At 43.7% G+C, this 15,648-nt stretch overlaps 1 protein-coding gene across 2 annotated transcripts in view; it reads right to left on the reverse strand.

Annotated features, from left to right (window-relative positions):
* The window catches only part of LOC124615849, a 446,573-nt gene that overhangs the window by 194,212 nt on the left and 236,713 nt on the right, over window positions 1–15,648 (reverse strand). For both annotated transcript variants that reach the window (XM_047144004.1, XM_047144003.1), the window contains exon 3: window positions 1,271–1,374. In XM_047144004.1, the coding sequence (XP_046999960.1) occupies window positions 1,271–1,374 (104 nt within the window). The remainder of the gene's footprint in view (window positions 1–1,270; window positions 1,375–15,648) is intronic.

Consider the following 15,648-nt stretch of genomic DNA (forward strand, 5'->3'; position numbering starts at 1 on the left):
TTTCCTAAGACTCTTGCACTGGTGAGAAATGACAATGATATGAAACTTACATTTCACTTATTTCATGAGGGGAAGGACAATGGGCAACTAAGTCCAAAACATGATATTTACTACGACTGGTGCAGCCTTACGATGAATGCCGTTTCCTGAAGAAGATTATATTGACATCATTTTATATTTAGTGACTATTTTATTTACTCGTTAAACATGCAAACACTGGATGTCAATGAATTCTACTTATTTTGCTATTCACTAAAGCATCAATGTCTGGTACCACTTTCCGAGCACGGCTGATTCAATGATTAGCTTTCAAGTTATAGTCCGCGAGTGAGCTTTTGTGGGTAGATTTCATTCTGTTCACTGCGGAAAACAGTTGCTCACATAAGTTACCTAGGTCCAAACGTCGATGTCATCGTAGCTGAAACTTGTGAAGTTGTGGAAATTTATGAGCCTACAAGGTTTATTTTACTACGAAATTTATCACTTAAGAGCTGTCACACTATAGGTCTATTAGTTATAACTGTACTAGCCATCCTGCACTGACGTCTTGCAGACTGGTGTTGGAGTGTGACCTTTGCTCTGATGTGCCTAAGCCGGACATGATCCTGCTTTTCGGTGGTTTACAAAGAGCAGCTCTCCAGTTCAAGCCCTGCGTCATTACGGCGAACGTAACACCCAGCATACCTCTGACGACATCGTGCAGTTTGCACTTGCTCTGCGCTACATAATGACGTCTAACCGCCACGTTCCACCGCGAGTGCTCACTACTTAGGCGGCGAGCGAGAGTGAGCGCTCATGCTCTCCTAGCCGCCTCCTGAACAGGTCTCTTGTAAACAATTCTTATTTTTTAAAAATGCATATAATCACTACGTCGGTTTTTGCTGCCCCCACATTACACGTTCCGTTTTAATTCGTCACGCACGGCGTCTCATGCTCATATAAGATGAAATTCACTTTCGGTCATAACGTACCAGTCGATTTACTTCCATACTCGTTGTTTCAGTCGTTCACAACCCTAGAAATCCTACTCAGTCCGGTTTAATATACGAAAAGAACTCAAATATTCATTAGGGATATTTCGTTCGCGTGTCTCACAGTCACATATGGTCCTACGTTGATAATTAACGCCGCATTCATTCAGTCCAAGACAGTATATTTTCCCCTTGATACATCAGAGTGCATCGACGAATCACCTACTGAACTGACCAGTGTAGATTGCGGACAGTAGCAGAGGCTGCAGTCAGGTATGTTTAGCGGGTTGCATACTCACGGTCTGCGCAGGCGTACGTGACGTGCAGTCGACCGGGCCCCCACGTGCTGGAGTCCGGGCAGTCCTCCGACAGCAGGAAGCTGCACGTGTTGCGGCCAGAGCACCTGTAGAAGTCGTACGAGCACATTAACATCAACTTCGTGAGAAGTAAAATACACAAAAACCATTCTCAAAATATGTAATCTCCACACAAGCAAGTAAGCAGATAGCCTGATGAGCGAAAACATTATGACCTCATTAACAGCGCTCTGGTCCACCTTTGGAAGGCAGTACGGCAGTGATTCTGCGTGGTGTGAATTCAAGAATTCCTTGATACTTTTCAGGCTCTGTGCGAAAGCAAATGTCTCCGAAAATGTCACTAAATTCCCTTAAATTACAGGACAGTGATGGCTATAAGCGTTTCAGATGCAGACGAAGCGAATTTATTGGCCAAGGTACCTCGAAATACTGTAGTATGGTTCTGGCTCTGTGCTGGAAGATACCATCATGGTCGGGGAAGTAATGAAGCCTGGAGAGAAGGTTCAAAATGGTTCAAATGGCTCTGAGCACTATGGGACTTAACATCTGAGGTCATCGGTCCCCTAGAACTTAGAACTACTTAAACCTAACTAACCTAAGGACATCACACAAATCCATGCCCGAGGCAGGATTCGAACCTGCGACCGTAGCGGTCACGCGGTTCCAGACTGAAGCGCCTAGAACCGCACGGCCACACTGGCCGGCCTGGAGGGAAGTACAGGGTGTTTACAAATTAGTTATACAAAAGTAAAATTTGTGATAAATAAATAATTTACACAAAAGGTTTGATACAGCACTGAATGCAACATATCTTCAAGTTCTATTTATAAATGATCAATGTGGCTACCTTTTGTAACACGACAAATGTCCCATCTGTATCCAAATTCCTGCCAAATCCTATGAAGCAAGTTTTGATGTATATACCATCTGATTGTCGCAGCTCGTGAAGTTTCCGCAAGTGGAGGAACAAATACTCTGTTTTTATTGTAACCCCATACATAAAAGTCCATTGGGGTTCAGTGAGGTGGTCGTGGTGGCCTGCATATTGTTTCATCACGTCCAATTCCAGTTGGCATGTTCCTAAGGAGATACGTGGGAACTTAACGATTAATGTGGCAGCACGCCATCTTGCTGATAAATAAATTCTGTGCATGTATCATGTTGTAATGGAGCAGGTCCAAGTATGATATGCCACTCACAGGTGACTCGGCAAAAAAGAGAGGATCGTAAATCGTGTTACAGATTACAGAAAAAAAACATTTACCTTAGGCGAGTCCCTTACATGTTCGATTATGTCATGTGGTTTCTGCTCACCCCATAACTCAATATTACGCCAGTTCACTTTACCCCAGGTAAGAAATGCGTCTTCGACATTGACTACTACACTACGCACGCTCTGCACCATTATACGACTCCGTGATGACTGTTGGAATAACTCATTTGCGCATGCCGCCTACCGGGAACATCGGGAACTAACAGTGTTAGGCCAAATTAAACTTGAAGATGTACTACATTCAGAGGAGCATCAAACTTTTCTGTAAATTATTTGCTCTTTTCACAAAATTACTTTTGTATAACTAATTTGTAGACATCCTGTACGTGGTTCATAATAGTGTTCACATAGTCCGTGGTGCCGTCAGTTGCTACCATACATCCCATAGAAGCACAGGTTGATATCTCCATAGGGTAATCCGGCCCGCTGGCCTCTTTCCGTAGCCAAGAGTTCCTTTTTGAGAAATAGTTCGCCTGGATGACGGCGTAACCACACTCGACCATCGAAATGGTGTAACAAGAAATGTGATTCGCGACACGTTTACACTGACCCAGTGTGCAATTTCGCTGATGCTATGCTCTGAACACTTGCATCTGCATTAGCTCTGTATCATCAGATCACTCACAGATGACGCCCTATCTTACTTAACGGAGCTAGCAAGCCTCCGACCTGTAAGTTCTGTGATGGAGCGCGGACGTCCAACACATTGTCACATACGCGTCGCTTCATCGCTCTTCAATCACACAGCATAAATGTTCACGATAGTAGCACGTGCACAGGCGACCACCTTCGCCCTTTCCGAAATCCTCGTTACCGACAGTTGGGCTGTAACCATCTGCTCTTTGTCAAAGTCACTAGGTTTCTCCATTTGCGTCCAGTAACGTGATAAGGACGATTAGCTATATCGTACACCACGATCCCAGTGGAGACACTTTTATTGTTCCATGATAACCGGTTTCAACGGTCCTCATCATCTAATATTATGGAACTTGTTATAAAACTACCATTTTACATTACGTGAATTCAAAGCAGAAAAGGCACTTCTCACATTTATATGTCTTGATAAAAATCCAAATGCATACAATTAATTAAATACACAAAGATGATAAAATGAGCGCAGATGGTAAAATCTTCGTATCATCCATGCATGTTGGTGCTGAACGTGATTCTCACTCACAAGTTTGTCGCACAGCACGATGTTGGATTTTTATCAAGATATTTGTATGTGGGGAGCGCCTTTCATGCTTTGACTTCATGTACTGTAATATGCAAGTTTTACGCTGAAGAGCCAAAGAAACTGGTACACCTGCCTAATATCGTGTAGCGTTCCCGCGTGCACACAGAAGTGCCGCAACACGGCTAATGTCTGAAGTAGTGCCGGACCGAACTGACACCATGAATCCGGCAGCGCTGTCCATAAATCCATAAGAGTACGCTGGGGTGGAGATCTCTTCTGGACAGCACGTAGCAAGGCATTCCAGATATGGTCACTAATGTTCATGTCCTGGGGACCTCAGTGCACAGCGGAAGTGTTTAAACTCAGAAGAGTGTTGCTGGAGTCACTCTGTACCAATTCTGGACGAGTGGGTGTCGCGTTGTCCTGCTGGAATTGCCCAAGTCCGTCGGAATGCACAATGGACATCAATGGATGCAGGTGAGCAGACTGGATGCTTACATACGTGTCACCCAACTGCACACGTCCCATACCATTACAGTCTCCACCAGCTTGAACAGTCCCCTGCTGACATGCAGGGACCGTGGATTCATGAAATTGTCTCCATACCCGTGCATGCTGATCCGCTCGATACAATTTGAAACGAGAGTTTTCCGACCAGGAAACATATTTTCAATCATTAACAGGCCAATGTCGGTTTTGACGGGCCCAGGCGAGCCGTTAAGCTCTGTGTTGTGCAGTCACCAAGAGTACACGAGTGGACCTTCGGCTCCGAAAACCCATAGCGATGATTTTTCGTTGAATGGTTCGCAAGCTGACACTTACTGATGGCCCAGCGTTGAAATCCGCAGCATTTTGCGGAGGGATTGCACTTCCGTCACGACGAACGATTCTCTTCAGTCGTCATTGGTCCCGTTCTTTCAGGATCTTTTTCCGACCGCAGCGATGTCGGAGATTTGATGTTTTACCGGTTTCGTGATATTCACGGTACTCGTGAAATGGTCGTCAGGGAAAATCCCCACTTCATTACTACCTCGGAGATGCTGTGTCCCATCGCTCGTGCGCCGGCTATAACACCACGTTCAAACTCACTTAAATCTCAATAACCTGCCATTGTAGCAGCAGTAACCGATTTAAGCACTGAGCCGGATCCTTGTCTTATATAGTGCTACCGACCGCAATTCCGTATTCTGCCTATTTACATATCTCTGTATTTGAATACGAATGCCTATACCAGTTTCTTTAGCGCGTCAGTGTATAAAAAGACCTATAAGATCATATGATGGCAGCATAAGACTGTTGAAACCAGTTATTTGGAACAATAAGATGGTCTACATTGCGATCGCGCGGTTCGTAGTGTATTCATTTTCAATCATACCGTTAACCCCACAGCACAGTATGCGTACTCATATGTCTCTACCCCTTTTTATATACTTTTTGTATCGACCAACGTGCCCGCAGCGCCACCTTGTGGCTTTCAGTCTCGTGATGTGCAGTGGTCACAACGTTTTGGCTCGTCGGTGTAGCTAGCGTAGAGTGGGATGAGCAACGAATAGCGTGCCAACACAGGCGTTCACAAGTGAGAGCGAGAGAGACTACCTCCTTGAAACTAGGAGACATACTTTTTATTTACTACAGAATTCCCTGGCATTTATAAAAATGTATGATAATATGTGATGCAACAAATAGTAAATTGGCATTTACGAGGACAACAGGAAACATGACAGGAAAAGCAATGGATAATTGGAGTTTGTTTGGTTGTCGGCTATTCATAGTAAATCATACCGTTTTCTTGGCAGAATTAGTATTCCCAACGTTTGCTTTGTCAGTTTCTCATACAGATCCCATCGAGCTTCAGGAAGGGACCGTTTCAACACCAAGCAAGACGTGATAATAGCTGCAGGATCCCTGCCCATAAAGTTCGAATTCCCAAAACGACAGACTTCCTTCCTTTCACTGCATATCTTAACACGACAGTAATTTCTTCTTCATCTGCAGGTAAAGAAGCTCCATCAAGCAATTCTGTAACTATATTCAGTTTTGCGTGGCAGAGTGATTATAGGATACAATGGAAAACAGGGACCGATCTATACTGTAGATGTTTTCAACTACATTTTATCAATGTGTCACACAAAGAAGAAATGGCGTTTTCTGCTCCATACGACAGCAAAACGCAGGTTGAAAAAATGTCCTCTCCAGAAGCTGCTATAGAGTGCAAAATGCAGAAATAGGTTACGGATTGTCCAGTTGATATGGCCACACAGTAACGTATCAGATGAATATAAGGACTGTCTTGGTTCATCCTAGACAGTTGAGAGTCAGTTTTGCCGGCTGATTTGACGGCTTTTTTGGGGGATTCCTTATATTAATCTCTCCTCAGTCATCCTTTACACAAACAGTCCAGAAATATAGTTTTCGAAACAAATTTTTTTTCAACCTTTATAATGCTAGTTAACATTAAGAAATTAAAGACGTGAAAATTTTGAAAGAAATCTGTTAATACTCTATAAATAAAAGAGTATTAATACAGGGTAACAAAGTTGGAAAGGCTTTCTTTTTAATTTTATTTTCTGCTTCTCCACTATTAGCCATATTAATCAGTGGTTTTTCTTGATGATTACTTTTGTTAATTCCCAGCGGATGTGTTAAATGGATTTGATTTTTTTCTGTTTCAGTTTTCTAATTTAATATCAATCAAACTCTACCAGTTAATGAAAAAATAAATTTTATGGAAGTTTTATAGCGTCATTTCCTAAAGGCCGCTAATTAAAAAGATAGCATCCATATTTATAGCAATAATATCAAATGATGTACTTTGTGTACATGCTTTAACCGTAAGATATCAAAATAACCTTTCAAAAAATGCTGAGCGGCTGATTATCAAAGACTAAAGGTACTATTAGTTTCGTGTAAAGCGTTTCAAATTAATTTCTTATGGCAAGACACATTTACAAACTTAATATGGTGTACAAAAATTTGCGATTTTACAATCTTGCCCCCTCTTGCGTATATTCATACAGTATGTTACAACCATTGGAAATGCTGACTAAAAGTTTTCCCTGTTCCATTCTATGGCTTGTTCTACTATTTCCTCACCAAATATAGAAAATCATAGCGTATGAAATACAACAGACCTTCCCGCTAGAAAGTTGCATGAGGTTATGCATCAACAACGGCCTCATTTTGATGTTTGTTGAAACTGTCAGACTTAATCCGTCGTTCTTTTTTTTCTTAATAAATCGGAACATATTCCCAGGACATCAAAGAGAGAGGTGACACAGCGATTAGGTCACCTGTAGTCCGAAGGGGGCACGATTCAAATCTTCGTTTGGCCGACACTGTTCATTGTTTTCTTTAATTTATTACTAGATGAAATTCCAGAACTATTCCTTCAACAAGACCGTAGTTTATTTCTTTGCCAGCTACTGAACTCGAATTTCGTAACAGTATAAATGTCGAAGGGACATTAAACTCAAACATCCTTTTCTCACTTACTTCAAAGAAATCATTTCATATCACCATTGCAATTGATTAAACGATCTGCATCAGAGACAAACAATAACGGAAATAATGACAGTTTGCAAGACAGAAAGAAATTCACAAGATATTATCATCATCATGAAATCCATCCAGTGCATCTGTGTGTCACAGATATCGTAATACTTCTGACGAACAGAAAAAACATACATTACTACTAAAATAAAACGCTACGTAGAATTATAAGAACTATCACTAAATTCGTAATGAACCTGCGGATAGAAAACATAGTTGGAGGAAGAGTGTACAACAGCTGTCAGTCGAAATTACGTTAATCGACCGACTGAAAATAAATAACACGTTAACTAATGGAAAACCGACACAGAAGCACTAATCTTTCTCCATCAGCGAAACTATCGGCATTTAACATTGGCTTAGATTTTTAACATTTTTGAGATTACACGCTTAGAAAACACGACTGAAGCAACGTGAAATGCGATCTCAAAGGCGTAAAAGAAGACTCTAGAAATATGATATTACAAAAGAGCGATTTGTCAAATTACGAAATGACGATATATACGGTAAAGCAGGAGAGAAGGGCTGAGTAATGAAAGTAGATTTAGTAAAAGGTGGTACAGAGCAGAATTCCCGGCCAGTTAGCGATTTTTCGAAAAACTTTCTGTGTGGAGCAACACCAGACAGGGAGGAATAAACAATACATGAAACTTATTCACAGTTGCGAATGCGAACAAAGCTCAGCTATATAAGGGAATAACGACAGTGAAATTTCGTGCCGGACGAGGACTCCAAGCCGAATTTTCCGCTTTACGCGAGCGGTCGCCTTAATCATTTTGGCTATCCGTACACGACTCATGGCCAGACCCAAACCTCCGTATATCGTCGTTCCTGCGTCACAACCTGTCCTCGTACACACGTTATGTAATTCCCGTACAGGGGAGGACATTTTAATTGAAAGTCGCTGCCTGGTCTCGGTGGATAAATACGATATTGCAATGCTTGTGCTGTGCATGCATGCGTGTGAGAAAAAACATTGCATCGTTCCTAATGACACATGCACTACAGTATCATATCGTAAAATTAATAAATCTAACATGGGCAACTGTTGATAACATCTAATGCTATAGGCGGACGAAAGACCAATTAGCACTTGATGTCTTTCATTATTATTGTGTAGCAAATATCTGCTGGGAACATAAAAAGTATTGCACTACTTCGCTGGTAAGTACTGTTAATACCTGAAAACCGCTACATTCGTAAACAGCAGTTCTGTAACATACGACTTCTTATACTTGTATTTTCCCAGATCGTCAAGGAAATACACTCCTGGAAATGGAAAAAAGAACACATTGACACCGGTGTGTCAGACCCACCATACTTGCTCCGGACACTGCGAGAGGGCTGTACAAGCAATGATCACACGCACGGCACAGCGGACGCACCAGGAACCGCGGTGTTCGCCGTCGAATGGCGCTAGCTGCGCAGCATTTGTGCACCGCCGCCGTCAGTGTCAGCCAGTTTGCCGTGGCATACGGAGCTCCATCGCAGTCTTTAACACTGGTAGCATGCCGCGACAGCGTGGACGTGAACCGTATGTGCAGTTGACGGACTTTGAGCGAGGGCGTATAGTGGGCATGCGGGAGGCCGGGTGGACGTACCGCCGAATTGCTCAACACGTGGGGCGTGAGGTCTCCAAAGTACATCGATGTTGTCGCCAGTGGTCGGCGGAAGGTGCACGTGCCCGTCGACCTGGGACCGGACCGCAGCGACGCACGGATGCACGCCAAGACCGTAGGATCCTACGCAGTGCCGTAGGGGACCGCACCGCCACTTCCCAGCAAATTAGGGACACTGTTGCTCCTGGGGTATCGGCGAGGACCATTCGCAACCGTCTCCATGAAGCTGGGCTACGGTCCCGCACACCGTTAGGCCGTCTTCCGCTCACGCCCCAACATCGTGCAGCCCGCCTCCAGTGGTGTCGCGACAGGCGTGAATGGAGGGACGAATGGAGACGTGTCGTCTTCAGCGATGAGAGTCGCTTCTGCCTTGGTGCCAATGATGGTGGTATGCGTGTTTGGCGCCGTGCAGGTGAGCGCCACAATCAGGACTGCATACGACCGAGGCACACAGGGCCAACACCCGGCATCATGGTGTGGGGAGCGATCTCCTACACTGGCCGTACACCACTGGCGATCGTCGAGGGGACACGGAATAGTGCACGATACATCCAAACCGTCATCGAACCCATCGTTCTACCATTCCTAGACCGGCAAGGGAACTTGCTGTTCCAACAGGACAATGCACGTCCGCATGTATCCCGTGCCACCCAACGTGCTCTAGAAGGTGTAAGTCAACTACCCTGGCCAGCAAGATCTCCGGATCTGTCCCCCATTGAGCATGTTTGGGACTGGATGAAGCGTCGTCTCACGCGGTCTGCACGTCCAGCACGAACGCTGGTCCAACTGAGGCGCCAGGTGGAAATGGCATGGCAAGCCGTTCCACAGGACTACATCCAGCATCTCTACGATCGTCTCCATGGGAGAATAGCAGCCTGCATTGCTGCGAAAGGTGGATATACACTGTACTAGTGCCGACATTGTGCATGCTCTGTTGCCTGTGTCTATGTGCCTGTGGTTCTGTCAGTGTGATCATGTGATGTATCTGACCCCAGGAATGTGTCAATAAAGTTTCCCCTTCCTGGGACAATGAATACACGGTGTTCTTATTTCAATTTCCAGGAGTGTAATTAAAAACGTGGAGAGTAATGGACAAGAGGGCAAGAAACTGTCTCCTCTCATCAGCACAAAGCAGTAGTACATTACAGAGAAACAATGAAAGTGACAGCAGTGAATTCCTCCACTGATTCCGGAGAAAGGGCTCTCTGAATTTGAATGCGGGTCCTGATTTGAGTACTTTTCCTTTCTCCGACGGCCCATCTTCCTGCCGGAGGAAAGTCACTTCGTTTCGATGGAGACAGCTCTGATGAGACTTGGTTTCACTCTCCTACTGCTGTAGCTGCGCGGAAGGAACGTCCCTATAAGCAATTCACAAGGAATAATGTTGCTCGTAGACTGTCAAACCCGTACCGTTGAAGTGTTCCAGAGTGGAGTGTGTGTTAGAGTGGCGGATCTGTCACAAAGAATTCGCGTGAAATGTTATCTGGTAGCGTGAGCGTGAATTTAAGCTAACCCCCAGCGTTTGTAATCACAACAGGTAACTTCTATGCGAAATAGAAATGTGTAGTACATTTTTATAACCTTTAAAGTACTATTTTTTTCAATTACTTTAATTTATTTAACGGACTCTTTATTCGCAGGAAGTAAGAGTGCTGTCGACAGGAGATCTACAGTTCATTCCATATCTGTAGATTTCCTGAAGACTATAGCATCGTTCCTCGCAAGTTGCTTCTAATTGAGTTGCTCCGCTATCGAGTATCATCTTAGCTCTCCGACTGGATTCGTAGTTTCCTGTCAGGAAGACCACAGTTCGTAAAAATTGTTGGAAAGTCAGCGATTGAAACGGAAGTGATATCTTGCTTTTCCCAAGGATGTGTTATAGGATCTTTTCTGCTCATAATCCATACAAACGATTGAGAGGGGAATCTGAGCAGTTCTCTGAGATTGCTTGCAGATGATATCGTCGTTTACTGTCGACTATAATTATTAGAAAATTACAACGAATTGCAAAATTAATTAAACAACAAATCTGCATGGGACACAAAGTCGCATTTGGTCTTGAATAATAAAAGTGTGTGGTCCTCCACATTAGTATTAAAAAATTTAATTAAACTCCTGTTACACGATACAACACACAAAAGTGGGCTATCCAGGTTCGAGTACCGATTCTGTATAAATGTTCATCTGTTACTGTTGATGCTCCCAAATGCGGCTAACGTCAATGACACCATTAAACATCACACAAAGAGTATCGATTCACCTCACATTCTTAGTGATCTACAGTTATGCACGACTTAAATCTGAACCATCAGAAAGACAATTTTGCGGGGAAGGTATTTTGTTGGATGAACGCTTGGAAGATGCAATAAATCTACTAGAGAGACTGCCTGCACTAGGGTTGTCTGTCTCCTTCTGGAGTTTTGGTGTGCGGTATAAGATCCTTACCGGATAGGAATGATGGACAGTATCGAAAAAGTTCAAAGAAAGGAAGCTAGTTTTGTATCATCTCAAAATAGGGGAGGCATTGTCAAACGCATGATAAGCGAGTTGGCGCAGTAAGCTTTCAACCAATGGCATTTTTCGTTGTGGCGAGATGTTTTCTCGAAATTACAATCACCAACTTTTTCCTCGGAATGCCAAAACATTTTATTGACATGCCGCTACATAGGAACGATATTATGATAAAATCAAGGAAGTCCTGAGTTCACAGTATGGCTATCGAGAAGAGAGACAGTGCGCTGTTAGTGATTACAGTGCTGCATTGTGAGAGTATCGCGACTGAAGGTCGGAGGAGAGACCTGATGTCATTAAATGGCTTAAGAAGATGATAATGAAATACGAAAACAGTGGTGAACTAGATGTGGCGCCTGGAAGAGGAAGGCATCCATCCTGGTGGAAATTATAGATAAGGTTTCTGCTGCCGAAACTGACCATATAGTACTTGCTCCAGGTAGTGCTAGTGATCGTGCAATGTCACGAAAATTATCCATCCCATTCTTAAAAGTACGAAAAGTTTTACTATCTATTTTACAATGATTCACGTACAAGATCTAGATGGTGCAGCAACTAAGCCTCATGATCCGCAGCAACGTTCGGAATTTGCTGTTCGGCGCGTGACACGCATCGACGTTGATGTGGCCGGGAAATATTCTACGAAGTGCGGAGGCGAATTTTATACTACAGGGTGCAATGAATACACAGAACTACCGAATTTTGTTTTCTGTTAAACAGCGTGTTGTGCACGATGTGTCACTGACTACGTAGTGTAGATTAGCAAGTTCATTTATTGTCGGTCCGTTCTTCTTTGAAGATAATTCTCTCACAGTGCCTGTAAAGCGTACCATGACGTCTGTACATTATCGAGACGTCCTTGTACATCATGTGATTTCTTCTTTGGAAGAGCGCAACTGTGTGGAAACCACTGTTTTCATACAATATAGTTAATAATAAAATCGACGTTATATCTTTCTCATTTGTCTGCTCTTTCCTGTTCACGTCTCGTTCCTAACCCATTATATCGACAATAGTGATATATTTATGCCTTAGGAAACATCTTATGAAAGTATTTATCTGGAGCAAAACCTTATACGTATCTGATATAACACAGGCCAGAATAGAAGGTCTTGAAACATTGTGCTACTCAGAAAGCTGAAGATTTGATAGGTAGTTCGGATATGTAACGAAGAGTAATTAAACCGAATTGAGGAGAAAAAATGTGACACAATGTAAGGAAAAGAAGGTACCGGTTTGAGGCATCAAGGCTTCATCCGTCTGGTAGTGGAGAGAATGGAGAGGGATAAAAATTGTAGAGGCTTGAATAGAATAAGCTAGTTGAAACTTTTGTAGACTGTAGTCGTTATGGAGAGATGAAGAGGCTTGCACAGGATAAACTAACGAGGAGAGCTGCAGTAGTTCTCGGACTGATGACCACAACAAAACAACGAAGACGCCGATGAAGACGATCACAACAACAACAGGACCACAGATATGAAGAACTACTGTAGAAGGACGGCAGACTATAAATCGCTTGAACACTTCAGGGAAAGCGCGGAAAATGTACATCGAGAAGGACGGACAATAACTTCAATCCCGCTCTTAACGACTTCACGTTCCTCGCCTTAACCAGTCCCCTAGCTTCTTCCGTTGCAAAAAGTTTTAAAAATTGGAACTGACGAGTCATCGGAAAAGAAATATCTCTTTCTCAGTAACAATTCAACCTGTCACAACTCTGCTGTCTGCATGAATAAATGAAGACTACTGAAGCAAGTTTTCCACCCGCACTTCGCGTTAGAGATTTGTCACAACGGGCGCAGTATTAAGTGGTGCGTAAAAAGAAGAATAAAACAATAGAAGAGGGGAAGCCCGTAGGCGGTGAGCAATGACGCATGAGCGAACACGATTACACAAAGAATACGCAACCGTTCTACGTTCTCGGGAGCATTACCGACGTTCCTGAGAATCCTGTGAACTTTTCAGAATTTATGCTGCACTCACATTTTTCGTCCCTTTGCTTTTACCGTCAACAAACGCAGCGCTGTGCCCTGCCAAGCGTACACTCTCTGCAGCCTTCTGCATAACTCACTGGGAACAGGCGCAGACACTCTGTGACGTCGCGCCGCACTGCTGCATGCAGTTCTGGCTCGTTGGCTTGCGCCCGTCTGGGCGCTCAGTTCGCGAATAACAAATGGAGAGACGCAGGAAAGGCACGTCTTCTGAAGCGTGCTTCGCAAATTTCTCTCTCCCTTCCGCAGATAAGCCCTAACAGTGAAGTATATCACAATGGCAACAAAATTTGTTCGCTGATTTATTGCAAATTAGCCAAAAGAATTCCTTTCTGTAATTTCCTTGATGGATGCTAATTTTGGTAACTGGATATTTGTTATAGAGCTAATTTGAAGACCAAATCTTACACGTTATTAAAATTTCATGATATCTATTGGTTCTGCGACGTATAGTGTCGTAACGTAGACGCCTGATAGCCAAAATTATCTTCCACCAGCAGTCGACATAACAGAATGTAGATGACAAGCCTGAGTTCCACCTACGTTAGGCTTCTGAAGCTAGGCCCGATGCAGCTAACATGAAAAATATTTTTTACCTCCTTAAAAAAACACATAAGCAGTGACGTAAGTTACGGCAGTGAAGTGAAGTACTGTTTGTGTGTGTACGTGAGTGTGTGTGTGTGTGTGTGTGTGTGCGCGTGAGTGTGTGTGTGTGTGTGTGTGTGTGTGTGTGTGTGTGTGTGTGTGTGTGTGTGTGAGTGTGAGTGTGAGTGTGTGTGTGTGTGTTTGGAATCAGCCGAGTACGACAGGTCGATGTGGAGACGTAACACAACGGTAGGAAGGAGCTATCGCGTTTCGACGTGCCCATGACCACACCATGAATGAAATAGCTCTTTAAATGCTGTAGCAATGTTGACTGCCCAACGTGACTACAAGCAATAGTGTACTACCTGTAACCATGTAACACGGCGTAAGCACAGTGGTGGTGAAAATATCCTAACCGACAGAAACTGGCGATTAGATTCATGTTTTGTCAATGACCACTGGTCTCGAACACGGCAGTAATCGCCGCTGTCAGTGAAATCAAGTCCTTCTCAACCATTTGCCAAGGGAATACTGGGAAGGTAACTCCATGCAGTGGACGTTTGGAGTCGGATACCTTACAAAATGCCATTAGTCATCGCGGCACATCAAACTGCACGTCTTCAAATGGGCAAACAACACAGGAACCGTATCACAGCTGACTAGATCCGCGGTTTTAGCTCTGTCCAAATGATGCGAGATGCTGGTTTCACCGACGGTCCAATGAGAAGGTTAAACACACACACACACACACACACACACACACACACACACACACACACACACAGCGCCGAGGTTGGTAGTACATTTGTAAACAGGGAACACGAGACACAGCCCGATCGTAATTTGTAAAGGACGTTGAAGGTTACCGTTTGTTGATAGTTTCTCTGAGACTACAGCACAGAGTTACTGTTCTCTTGAATTAGTCACTCAAGTAACATCTATTACAAATTATCAGTTACTTTTTGCAGTACTGGTAAGTACTGACAATACACAGGGTGTTTCAAAAATGACCGGTATATTTGAAACGGCAATAAAAACTAAACGAGCAGCGATAGAAATACACCGTTTGTTGCAATATGCTTGGGACAACAGTACATTTTCAGGCAGACAAACTTTCGAAATTACAGTAGTTACAATTTTCAACAACAGATGGCGCTGCAAGTGATGTGAAAGATATAGAAGACAACGCAGTCTGTGGGTGCGCCATTCTGTACGTCGTCTTTCTGCTGTAAGCGTGTGCTGTTCACAACGTGCAAGTGTGCTGTAGACAACATGGTTTATTCCTTAGAACAGAGGATTTTTCTGGTGTTGGAATTCCACCGCCTAGAACACAGTGTTGTTGCAACAAGACGAAGTTTTCAACGGAGGTTTAATGTAACCAAAGGACCGAAAAGCGATACAATAAAGGATCTGTTTGAAAAATTTCAACGGACTGGGAACGTGACGGATGAACGTGCTGGAAAGGTAGGGCGACCGCGTACGGCAACCACAGAGGGCAACGCGCAGCTAGTGCAGCAGGTGATCCAACAGCGGCCTCGGGTTTCCGTTCGCCGTGTTGCAGCTGCGGTCCAAATGACGCCAACGTCCACGTATCGTCTCATGCGCCAGAGTTTACACCTCTATCCATACAAAATTTAAATGCGGCAACCCCTCAG

The sequence above is a fragment of the Schistocerca americana genome, chromosome 5 (genome assembly GCF_021461395.2).
Source record: "Schistocerca americana isolate TAMUIC-IGC-003095 chromosome 5, iqSchAmer2.1, whole genome shotgun sequence".
In the NCBI taxonomy this organism is placed as follows: Eukaryota; Metazoa; Arthropoda; class Insecta; order Orthoptera; family Acrididae; genus Schistocerca; species Schistocerca americana.